General features: G+C 44.9%; 1 protein-coding gene across 1 annotated transcript in view; it reads left to right on the plus strand.

Moving 5' to 3' along the window:
- LOC132500055 (gamma-aminobutyric acid receptor subunit rho-1) overlaps window positions 1-10128 on the plus strand; it is a 31410-nt gene extending 21282 nt beyond the window's left edge. Inside the window, exons 5-9 of the mRNA XM_060114889.1 lie at window positions 1235-1317; window positions 3649-3789; window positions 5756-5908; window positions 8488-8684; window positions 9835-10128. Of these exons, the coding sequence (XP_059970872.1) occupies window positions 1235-1317; window positions 3649-3789; window positions 5756-5908; window positions 8488-8684; window positions 9835-10128 (868 nt within the window). The remainder of the gene's footprint in view (window positions 1-1234; window positions 1318-3648; window positions 3790-5755; window positions 5909-8487; window positions 8685-9834) is intronic.
- The last annotated feature ends 2415 nt before the right edge of the window (window positions 10129-12543 follow it).

Genomic DNA, 12543 nt, shown 5'->3' on the forward strand with positions numbered 1-12543 from the left:
TTTGTTCACAGCAAAAACTGCCTGCCTTTGACATGTCATGTCCCCAAAGTGTGCCACAAGCATCTCCAAGCTTAGTTCCTAGTTTCTTTCTTGCTGGTGATGCTATCAGGTGTGGTTATCTGGTGATGTGTCCAGAGAAATGGGAGGCTGGCTACCCACTAGGTGTCCAAGTCAGGGGCCAGCCTGACAACCCCCAAAAAACATTCTGTATATCAGTATTTCTAGGGGAGCTAAGATGACCCAGCTGTTAACCATACAGAAACCCTCCCAGAACACAACCATGCCAACACTCAAATGGAATGAGGAAAATAAGGTGAATATATGGATAATTAATTTCTTCAAGAAAGCTCTTTTCCTTGAAATTTCCATTTACAAGTGAATTCTTTTCCTTTTTGGCCGTGAATTATCCAGATAATGTTTACAACTTACACATAACCAATTTTCTGTGGTTGAAGGGAAAATAGTATGTTCACTAGCCAATGACTGTCAATCTTAACCTGCCATGGAATTCCACACTGGGCGGGAGATCTTTCTTCCATGACTGACAATCTGTATTTGCTTCTTCTCTGATGCAGAATCTTACTTTCCTGTGTAAACTATGAAACAAAACCATTAGATGCCAACAAGTGCTTGCATGTTGATACCGTAAGATCTTCCAGTGTTTTTCCATTACTGTGATCTCCATGGAATTACCCATTAAAAACACCTGCATCCACTCGTAGATGTTATTATCAATATAGAAATATCAACATTGTAAAAAAAAAAGTGCCAATCTGGCAACTGGCATAAGTACTTCATGAATATTATTTCTAAGACACTGGACACAAATATTGAATATCTATAAAATCAGTAAAAGAAGAATTTGAATGATCTGAAACAGGAGAGCAATATATGCTCCTATGGTTTAAGAAACCATATCAGATGAGTTGTGATTTCACATTGTTTTATCAAATGAGACCATTGCTTCACTACAATGCTTGCATGTGATGGGAGTTTAGTGCAGTCATTGTTTTCCCCACACTGACCCTGGGGCTAAACGTAAACACCCAAGAATACTCCAGTGTGAGTATCACACATAAGATGCTTGGTTCTCTAAATGCTGGCACGCTGCTTCTGAATTACAAGAAGGAGGCAGTTGTATTGGGAGGAAGCAGCGGGCTTTCTGCTTGTTTTATCGTTTTGCACTTGTACTTTGCAGCCTCTGCACACCTGGATTTTGTCTTTTTGTTTCTAGGGTTACAGTGACCGCCATGTGCAACATGGACTTCAGCCGGTTTCCCCTGGACACACAAACGTGCTCGCTCGAAATTGAAAGCTGTGAGTAGGCTTGTGCCCAGATATCCACACACACATCTGAAGTTACTCTAAACACCTCTGACCCTCAACAGGAGCAGGACGTGTTCCTAATCTGTGCCTATGCTTTTAAAATGACTTTTTAGATAGAAGCGAAGTCTCGGGTAAGTTTGAAAATCGGAAACAAATTTGGGACTCAAACCTTCTATTCCCATAACTGACCCTTTTCATGCCCATGGCAATGGCTTTGAACTTTGGTGCTGTGGAACCTAGATGTTTCCCAGTTCGCCAGGGCAAGAGCTCGGGGCGGGGAAGCAGAGGGTTCAGCAAGTGTGGGTCTCCTTTCAAGACCCCAGCCCAGCACTCACACACGCAGCCCACCAGAAAGTTCCTTTTGGATCTGTTTTATTGCTCTTCTGACTAAGATTTCCACTGAGGAAAGAATTTCCTGGCAAAAACAAGTTTGGCAGCAGTTGCCCCAGGGGACAGCCATTGTGAGTGCAGGTGGTGGTTGAGATGCTCAGGTACAACTAAGGGACCTCGGGAAACTTACACACACACACACACACACACACACACACACACACACACACACACACACACACACACGCGCGCGCGCCCTGGAAAGTTAAACACCAGCCCCAGGAAGAGCAAGGCTGCAGCAGTATCCAGGACTAGCCGCTGGCATCTCTAGCTCTCCGCAAACCTGCCCCCGTGCTCCAATCTCTGCCAAAACGTTTCCTCTGATGGGCACAGTCTGGACCCTCCCATGACTCCCATCCCTATACTTCTCCCGAACCAACACACACCCACTGGCACGTCTCAGCCTGTGTTAAAGTCCCGTAAGGAGTCATGTTGGCCCAGGGCACCTTGGTAAGCCTCCCCAGGCGGTGGTGGTGCAGTAGGGGTCCCCTGGCTCCAGTCATCCAGGGCCGAGGAGTGCAGAGATGTAGACCCCCATGTAGCAGGGGCTGCGTGGACAGCTTTGCAGGGCGCTCAGTGTGGGATCAGGGGGAATAAACCCCAGGACCAAGGGGGTGGCTGCTCCCTGCACCACGGCTTTCCACCTGCTCTGTCCTTTAATCCTCCCAAGCTCTCTGTGAGAAGGTTACTGTGATCTCCATTACACAGAGGAGGGGCGTAACAGAGGGAAGGACTAATCGTTGGTTCCAGAACCTTGCTTTCCCCACAATACCCAGGCAGCGGCATCTGTCAGGGTTCCACCAGAGAAGCAGAACCATAGGAGATACACAGGGAGAGAGTTAGTACAGGGGACCGGAGGGCTTGGCGAGCACCTGCAAGGTAGGCCCTGGGGAAGGGCAGGCTGGGGACTCTTGGGCAGGAGCCCACCCTGTTGCCCACAGGTGGAATGTCTTCTTCCTCGGGGAAACCTCAGATCTGCTCTTAAGGCCTTTCAACTGATTGGATCAGGCCCACCCAGATTAATCTGGATCATCGCCTTTACTTCACATGAACTGGTTGTGGATGTCACAACTACAAAGCATCTTCCCAGCAGCACCTGGATAAGTGTCGGATTGAATCACTGGGTTCTTACTATAGCCTGGCCAAGGGGACACGTGAAAGCAGCCATCACACAGGTCAAGGGTTAGAGGCAGAATACAAGAGGAATAAAATAGAGCCTCAGGGAGCCCCAGAAAGAACTGTTCACACACGAGCACACTGGACCGGCAACCCCTGAGGGTTCTATCCCAGTTTTGCCCACGCAGCAGGTAGGTCTGCTTGGCTGGGGTAGGTGGTGTGCTCAGCTAAGTGCGCAGGGTGGGGAAGTGTAGCGCCAGAGGGGAAGCAATCCTCAGGGGAATCGCTTTGATTCTACCCTGGGCAGGAGCAACTGGAAGCCTGCAGAGAAGGGGCTTGTTCTGCTGCATCTCTTTATGGGTCCTTTCTTGCTAGAATGCAGCCCTTATTACCTGAGAGAGTGTTTAAAGGTATTTGCCATCAATAATGCATGGTCACCCTTTGAAAGAAGAAAGGTCTACATCACCCATGGTTTAGAAAGCTGAACCATATGAAATGTTGCCGCTGTTTAACCTGCAAAAAAATTTTTTTAGAAGAGCAAATTGTAGTTTCTGGTCTACAAATATAGCAATTTCATCTGACTTAAGGCTGAATTGAGGGGTGAGCACTTTTGCAGCAATGATCATTTAGGCCTGAGAGCTCTGCCCTGATGACTTTTGGAAGGCTGAGGAGAATTAGATTTGTCTTTTTGGATTTACTTTTGCTTCATTGAGACTGTGGTTTTTTTCTTCAGACCATCTTATCCCAATCCCCACAGAGCCTCACAGACAGGCTCGCCATCTTTCCTGGCGTCTGACGCTGTCTCTGTCTTTTCAGATGCCTACACGGAAGACGACCTCATGCTGTACTGGAAGAAAGGCAATGACTCTTTAAAGACAGATGAGCGGATCTCACTCTCCCAGTTCCTCATCCAGGAGTTCCACACCACCACCAAACTGGCCTTCTACAGCAGCACAGGTGGGGGCGGGGCTAAGAGGGGCGGGACTAAGAGAGGGGCGGGGCATCCTCCATCTCGGGAAGCCTGTGAATTTGTTGTCAAGTGAGCAGAGCCTGTGCCACTTGGATGTGAAACCAAGGATCTGGACTTCGAGATCAGGTCTAGAGGGTGGTGAGCATTGGGTGGGGGTGATTTTTTGATACCTCCAAAGCATCAGAAGTGATAACCTAGAAAATGCTGGTAAGGGCTCCAACATAAGCCCTGTGGGGAGGTCTATTTGAGACGACGGCATCGCCAGTTTAGCAGCGGGAATCTCACCCTGATATAACTCCCAGAGCGCCCTCTCCTATGGGCAAGAAATAGTCCAGTTTCAGGTTTATTGTTTTCCGTTCACGTTCTCTTGGCTTCAGCCCCTTTGAGTGCTTCTCTCTTAACCAATCCCCTCCTACTATACTGCTTGCACGGGCCCTCTTATGACCCTCTTGGTGAGCCACGGTGCAGGAACTACTGGTCATTGGTCATTCTCTGTGGGCAGTGTGGTTGCTTTCTGAACCAAGGGCCTGGGCAAGCTTGCCAACCCTCCACCGCACCAACGTTGCCTGAGGGCAGGTGCTGTGGTCTTCCTCTTGGCAGCTGAGGTTACAGCTGAGCTTCACTCTCTCCAACCCTTGCCTCTTTCTTGACCAATTACCTTTCAGGCTGATTTTGCTCTAATCTTTATGCAGTTTCTGTTGCTAAAACATCGCATGGTTGACTACCCAGAGAAGTGCCACCGTTTGAGTCTCTCTGATCTGTAACAGAGGGCACTGCTCCCTTCCAACATGTGGCGATCCCGCATCTCTTATCTTTTGCATACATCACCCACCAGTCTTGGTCCTTTGGGGGATCCCCCATTCCTTTGACTCTTAGCATTTTGACCTTCCTCCTTGCGTGAGTCCATTTCAGGCTGCTATAACAAAGTACCATAGACTGGGTAGCTTCCAAACAACAGAAATTTATTTCGCACAGTTCTGGAGGCTGGGGAGTCCAAAATCAAGGTCCCGGCAGATTCAGTGTCTGATGAGAGCCCGCTCCCTCGTTCAGAGACTCTCTGTGTCCTCACGTGGGGGAAGAGGCGAGGGAGCTCTCCGAGACACGTTATAAGGGCACCAATCCCATTCATGATGTAATCACCTCCCAAAGGCCCCACCTCCAAATACCATCACATAGAGGTTAGGTTTCAACACACGAATTTGAGAAGGACACAGGCAGTCTGTAAGCACCTCCACAGTCACTTTCTGGAGCTGTTATAATTATAACCATTGCACTAAAATGGTCCTGGGTGCCAAGTTTTCTAGTTAATGTTGCCAAGTCCCCATTTTATTTTCAGCCCTCATCATGTCAAATTTATCTTGCCTTTTCCTCTCCTTCCACCATTCTCCTGTTCCTTCCAACTCCTCCCTGTAAGTTTTCCTTGTAAAGAACAACAGGGTGGAGCTAAAGCATAGCCTAAATGCATCGTTGTAGTTAGCTTGGTATGTTAACTTCAAACGTATTTTCCCCCATAAGAAATCCAACGGGCGTTGTTAAATCCGTACATCTCAAGCTTTAACGTGTACAGGAATCATGTGGGGAGGAGTGTTAAAAGGAGATTCTGAGCCAGTAGGATCTGGGCCGGGGCCCGAGAGTCTGCATTTCCAACAAGCAACCAAGTGATGGAGGTACTGCCGGGCCCTGTGCCGTAGTTTGAGTAACAAGAGTCTTCAATGGCCTGGTTCCCTTTACGTACAGAATGAGGGCCAGAATTCCTTGAGATGGACTCACCCATGCGGTATGAGTTATCGTATAATCACTCTGTTCCATGGTTTTTCTCACTTTCCCTTTATAAAGGTAGGGTAAGTTTCCAGGGAAGTGTCTAAGGCATTTATGATTCTCTGAATCAAGTTTGTCCTATGAAGGAGCTGAGTGGCTCTGATGTGTGTTCTCTTTTCTTCCTGTGTCCCCCAGGCTGGTACAACCGTCTCTACATTAACTTCACGTTGCGTCGCCACATCTTCTTCTTCTTGCTGCAAACCTACTTTCCTGCCACCCTGATGGTCATGCTGTCCTGGGTGTCCTTCTGGATCGACCGCAGAGCTGTGCCCGCCAGAGTCCCTTTAGGTAAGAAACCTCTCAAGTGAACATTCCAGATATCTGAAAATACAAGTACTTCCTCCCAGATAAAACCATTCTTTCCAAATTGGCCCTGAACCCTTGTTGGTATTTTAACTTGGAAAAACTTTGTTATTCATTCACAGGTAAAATGCCACTCTTAAGAATGAATCTATGTAGCAGGAACTTCCTGGTGGTCCAATGGCTAGGACTCTGCTTTCATGGCTGAGGGCCTGGCTTCCATCCCTGGTCTGGGAACTAAGATCCCCAAAGCATTGAGGCCAAAAAAGAAAAAAAAAAAATCTATGCAGCAAAGCTCTTTCTAGGTCCCCATAGGTTCTCATGTAAACAACTCATCTTTAATCTTGTTAGAGCTGAGTTCTGGGGTGGGTGGTCCTGGCCTGTGGTGCTTTTCTGCCCACCTGCCTAAGAAAGTCACATTCTGTAACGGGGTTTCTCCAAAGGTGGCCCAAGGGATCTTTGTGACAGTCTCTGGGGAAATTGTTTAAAATGAAGAATCCGGGGTCCCATCTACATGTACAGGATCAGAAGCTCTGAGAGAGGACCAGGAATTTGCATTTTAAACAAGCTCCCCCAGTAATTTTTTTTTTCTGTAAATGTTTTATATTTTGATTTGTATGGTAGTTATAGGAATATATAAATTCATTGAGCTCAATATTTAGGATTTATGCACTTTATTGTAAGCGAATTATTCTTCAATTTCTCTCTCCTTTTTAAAAAATTTATTTTATTTATTTTCTTTTGGCTGCATTGGGTCTTCATTGCTGCGCGCAGCTTTCTCTAGTTGCTTTCTCTAGTTGTGGCGAGCGGGGGCTACTCTTCGTTGTGGTGCGTGGGCTTCCCATCATGGTGGCTTCTCTTGTTGTGGAGCTTGGGCTCTAGGCGCGTGGGCTTCAGTAGTTGTGGCATGTGGGCTCAGTAGTTGTGGCTCGAGGGGTCCAGAGCGCAGACTCAGTAGTTGTGGCACATGGGCTTAGTTGCTCCGCAGCATGTGGGATCTTCCCGGACCAGGCCTCGAACCCCTGTCCCCTGCATTGGCAGGCGGTTTCTTAACCACTGCGCCACCAGAGGAGTCCCACATTCTTCAATTTAAAGTCAGAAAACTAACCAGATTTTAGGAAGTCTTGCTTTTTAAATTGCTTGTCCGGATTTCTTTTTTTATTATTATTTTTCCACTTTCTTGCGCATCTATTACCTTTTCCTGTCCTGACTGGTTTTCTCTTCTTATTCATTGATCTGTCGATCAAGTCTTCATGATCTTTTGCCTTGGTTCACAAAGATAAAAACACCTTATCATTGGTGTCTGTCACTGCTTTCAATCCATAAGGTAACATAGTAACAGCTAATACTAATTGTGAAGTATTGGGCTGTTTTACGTACATTATCCCACTTAATTCGCATAAAAAAAGCTCATGAACTAGCTATTATTATCATTGTTTTACTGCCCACCCCCCTACCCCGCCCCCGTAATTCCTATACATACTCAAGTCTGAGAATTCCTACTCTACAAGCCTTCCATCAACAGCTATTTGCTATCAACTCTCTTCCCCGCTTTAAATATCGCACCCACTCCACACATGGCACCATTGCTAATATGTCCAGGAGCTTCAAGGGAGAGATGACTCACCAGGTTTTAGTGAAATAGGATTGGCGCTGGCCCTTAAGATGACCCCAATCCGCTGTGATTTGGTGTTTGCCAAGCAAATGTTCTGAGCTTAATTTGAAATCTTGGGAAATTTCCACTGACAGATGCCCTGGCCTTTAACGGTTGTTCTGTAGCTTGAACAGTTACTGTGCTCAGTAAGTAAACATTCTAGTTTAAAAAATCTGTTTCCCATAAATGAGGTTAACACCATTCTTGGTAAAATTGACTGAGTCCTCAAGTCAACACGGCAGAATGCGCAGCCAGGTGCAGCATAGTGGGATGGGGCTCTGCCAGGGGTGCCCTGACAGCTGGAAATATAGGCCCAGGACTGCAAGATTCTACACCAGCAACAAGGGCACAAAGATTAAAATAAAACGTGTACCTTTTTTCCCTTTTTTGGAGAAGGAGTTACAAGAAATATACGTACCTGCTCATATATGCAATCTTTGTTTTTTTATTCATTTATTTGTATTTTATTTATTTATTTTTTGGCCGTGCTCCGCGACTTGCAGGATCTCAGTTCCCCGACCAGGGATTGAATCCAGGTCAGGGCAGTGATAGCCCGGAATCCTTAGCATTAGGCCACCAGGGAACTTCCCTGCAATCTTTGTTTTGAGCAATTTAATGGAAAGACCCTGCCAACCTGTCAGGGTCTCTCTGCCGAAGAACAGCATGATGCAAAGGCTGTGATGAAGATGCAGGGATACAGAGCCGGGAGAGGGTGAGCATGGGGGATGGAGAAACAGGAGAAGCTTCATAAAAGCTAAAACTGGAAACGTGAGCAGGTGTTTGCTAAACAGAGGGGGCAGGGATGGAGACATTCTAGGCTAGAGGAGCAGCTGGGAGAGAGAACAGAGGCACGAAGCCATCCAGTGGGTTTGGTGAAAGACAAACCCATGCTTCTTTCTCACTGTGTCTGCAGGGATCACCACGGTGCTGACCATGTCCACCATCATCACGGGGGTGAACGCCTCCATGCCCCGCGTGTCCTACGTCAAGGCCGTGGACATCTACCTCTGGGTCAGCTTCGTGTTCGTGTTCCTCTCGGTGCTGGAGTACGCGGCTGTGAACTACCTGACCACCGTGCAGGAGCGGAGAGAGCGGAAGCTGCAGGAGAAGGTGACTTTACCGTGAGCTCGAGTGTCTGCCCTGGAATGCGGGCCTGGACCAGCTCTGGACCCTGGGCAGGTCCGACCTCCTCTGTAAAATGGGACAATGACAACCCCTCCTCCACCTACTTCATGGGTTGGTGTGAAGAGCAAACAGAAACGGTGTGAAATTTACTCTGGGCTACTTCTTTCATTCATTCAAATATTTATTTGGCACCTACCGTATACCAGGAGCTGCTAAGCCAAGTTAACTAAGACGTGGTCCCTTTAATCTTGGTGGTGTTGGTAGTTTAGTGATAAAAATAAATGGTAGTTCAACACAGTGGAACAAATGATTTATGAACATAGAGGTATCATAAAAGAAGCTTCCAGGAATTTCTCCAAGACATTCTTTTTAATAGTGGTATAATAATAAATGGCTTGGATGTAACATGATTTATTCCCGTATTAATGGGCAGTATATTGTTTCCATTTTTTGCCACTATAATAAATGCTTCAATAAACATTATATATATAAATATATATACATATACATATAATATATATATTATACATATATATTTATATATATATAAAAGCTTCCAGGGAAACATATCCTCCATTCTAGGAAATTTTCCTCCACATGTGACCTCATACATCTCCCATCACTTCCCAGATCATCTTCCCTCCTACCTGGTTTCCCTTTCGTCCTCCTGTCTGCAATTCAATGGTTATCTCCTCCAGAAAACTCTAGCTACATAAGAGGAACTATCCCCACAATGCCACACCTTTCAAATTCCCCCCATCCCTCCCCCCGCCACCTTGCTGCTCTCTCTCTCTCTCTCTCTCACACACACACACACACACACACACATACACATGCATGCATGCAATAATTGTAAACATTTTTATCAGGGCTCATATCAGTTTATGATCTCATGGAGAACATGCCCATTATCTGATCATGAACCTTCTTGTGGGTCCCTGATATGACGTGGTTTCCTAACAGTTGATGGGTTACCTGCTGTTCTAGAATGTTTCCTGTGCCACCACCATTATTCCCCCAACCCCATAACAGAAACTAGAAAAAGGCAATGCTCTCCACTAGGCAGCTTCTTTGGAAGGGCTTCTGAGAGAGGATGCTGAGCTCACATCCCAACGTGCGTTTGCTGTGTCCGCAGCTTCCCTGCACCTGCGGGTTGCCTCAGCCACACGCGGTCCTGCTGGACGGCAGCTACAGTGACGGGGAGGTGAACGACCTGGGCAACTACACGCCCGAGAACAGAGACAAGCCAGACAGGATGATGGTGCAGCTGACGCTGGCCTCGGAGAGGAGCTCCCCGCAGAGGAAAAGCCAGAGGAGCAGCTACGTGAGCATGAAGATTGACACTCATGCCATTGATAAATACTCCAGAATCATTTTTCCAGCTGCATACATCTTATTCAATTTAATATACTGGTCGATTTTCTCATAAATGCCTGTAATTCTATAAATTTCACATTTTTCTGTATGTACTACAGAAATACCTGAATGATGAAAAATAATTTAAGGTTATGATGAAAAGAAAGTTCACAGTACCCACCCTTCTCCATCTTTCCAAAACTACACTGACAAGACACTTACTGGTTTAATTTGCACTTACTGACCACCTATTGTGTACACAGCATTATACTCAGTGCTGCAGGTATAGACACCCATAGCAACTGATGATAGTTGTTACTGAGATCTCCTAGAAAAGCACGCTGCCAGTGAGGTGGGCACACTGTGGTTCAACCTCTTTTAGACCCTAAATGCTTATTCATATGAACCATGTCCCTTAGGTGAGTGTCATTCTATTCTCTGGACCAAGTGGAACTGGGAAGCACCTAAAGTTCATTTACACGGAACATACACGTACCTAAGCCCCACTTTGATCAAAATTCATACTTCAGTTTATAGCCTCTTACCTATTTTATATGCATCTCCTCGTGTTGATTTCAATACAAGGCAATAATAATATTCCTCCTTTTATTTACCTCTTGTGGTTCCTGAGGTTTTACCTTTTCACCAGAAAAGCTCTTTTGATTGGGTGCAATGGCTTCTGATTTGGGTAGGAAATTTCCCTGGTAGGGAAACTTTGAAGAAGAGAGTATATGCATACATTTTGTCAGTTTTGTCATAGAGGTAACTAGCCTAGAAAACTTGTGTGTAAGTGTTCCCTGTTTAATAGTTACTGCTTCATGGATCTCCACCTTGGAGCATGTCCCAGTTCAAAGTGAAATCAGTAATGTGATATCTTCACTGAGGAACTTGGGAATAGACTGATTTTTTTCTGCATAAACTTTTCAAGGAAATGCATAATTTGGGACTACCTGTAACTCTTTAGGATGAGAAATACACGGTTTCTGAATTTTAAAAAAAGAAATGGGAGCACATCACTGGTCATCTCCATTTATACTCAGAGAATACCAGCATTTTCTGTGAACCAGAAAACAATGGCCACTGATGTAAGAGCATGGGATAAAGGAGAGTGTTCTAATCTGATGTATTATTTAAAAAACAAATAGCTATTCATACCATATATCTACAGGATCAACCCCTACCAAACTTATCGCAACAGCATTTGTTTGAAACTCAACTAAATTCTGTACACAGTAATGCCATTTTTATTCCAAAGTTAATTTGACTGATCTCTATACTAAATAATATCATGTTATTTCTTAATGAGGGCTATACTTTAATCTTTAAAAAGACCCAAATTTGCAGAAAGCCTAATTACAAGGCAATCTCCCATTTCTTCCAATAAAAGCTCATCAAAAAAAAAAAGAAAGATGTTTTAGCAAACGCTAGTAGAAAAACGTAAAGGAATATAGATGAAATAGTTGAAAGTCAACTTTTAATATTAAAAAATATTTTTAGAACATTACCTTTTTCATGCTTATTTTATGAAACAATTTCAATCAAACTTCACAAACATCTTTGCCACTTGCTTTGTCCTCATGAGCAAGGCCACTTTAAACCATCTGGCAGGTTTCTGGGGCACGTAATCTGAACTTCCATCTACCCCATTTGGGAAACTCCACCATTCAAATCAACAAATAGGATGCTGTATTAGTCTGCTCAGGCCGCCAGAGCAAAGTACCATTGACTGGGTGGCTTAATCAACAGAAATTTATTTTCTTTCAGTTCTGGAGGCTGCAAGTCCGAGATCAAGGTGTCAGCAGGTTTGGTTTCTCCTGAGGCCTCTTACCTTGGCTGGCAGACGGCTGCCTTCTTGCTGTGTCTTCACATGGCTTTTTTCTCTGAATACATGCATCCCTGGTGTCGCTTCCTTTTCTTTTAGGGACAGTAGTCATGCTGGATTAGAGCCCAGCCCTTATGATCTCATTTAACCTAAATTACCTCTTTAAAGGCCCTATCTTTAAATAAGTCGCACTGGGGGGTGAGGGCTTCAACATACGAATTTGGGGAGGACACAATTCAGCCCATAACAGATGCCCATGGGAATTATTCAGCTGCATAATAGTATATCCAGTGCATCTTACAGGTATTTACTCTTGATCTTTGCAACATAATCACATATTGTTTTTTAAACTTATCTTTAAAAGGCTTGTTTACATTGATATCTATACTAGTGATTATGAAGAATAAGTTATTAAATTCATGTTGTTTCTTTGCTATCTTTTCTAGCAATTCTCCCAGGTGACCTCTACAAGCATTTAAAAGTAGCATCGACTGAGGTGATTTCCATGGTAATGTTTTCCCAAGACAGTACTTTGCTCTCAAAGCTATGTAACTGAGAGAGAACTCTGTAATTTGACTCTGTAAAGACCCAAATACAAAGCAACTCTCTTTTCTGATCATTTTGGAGAAAACCTCGCCTTACATGTGGGCACCTATAGTACTTAAT

This window comes from Mesoplodon densirostris, chromosome 12 (assembly GCF_025265405.1).
Source record: "Mesoplodon densirostris isolate mMesDen1 chromosome 12, mMesDen1 primary haplotype, whole genome shotgun sequence".
NCBI classification, from domain to species: Eukaryota; Metazoa; Chordata; class Mammalia; order Artiodactyla; family Ziphiidae; genus Mesoplodon; species Mesoplodon densirostris.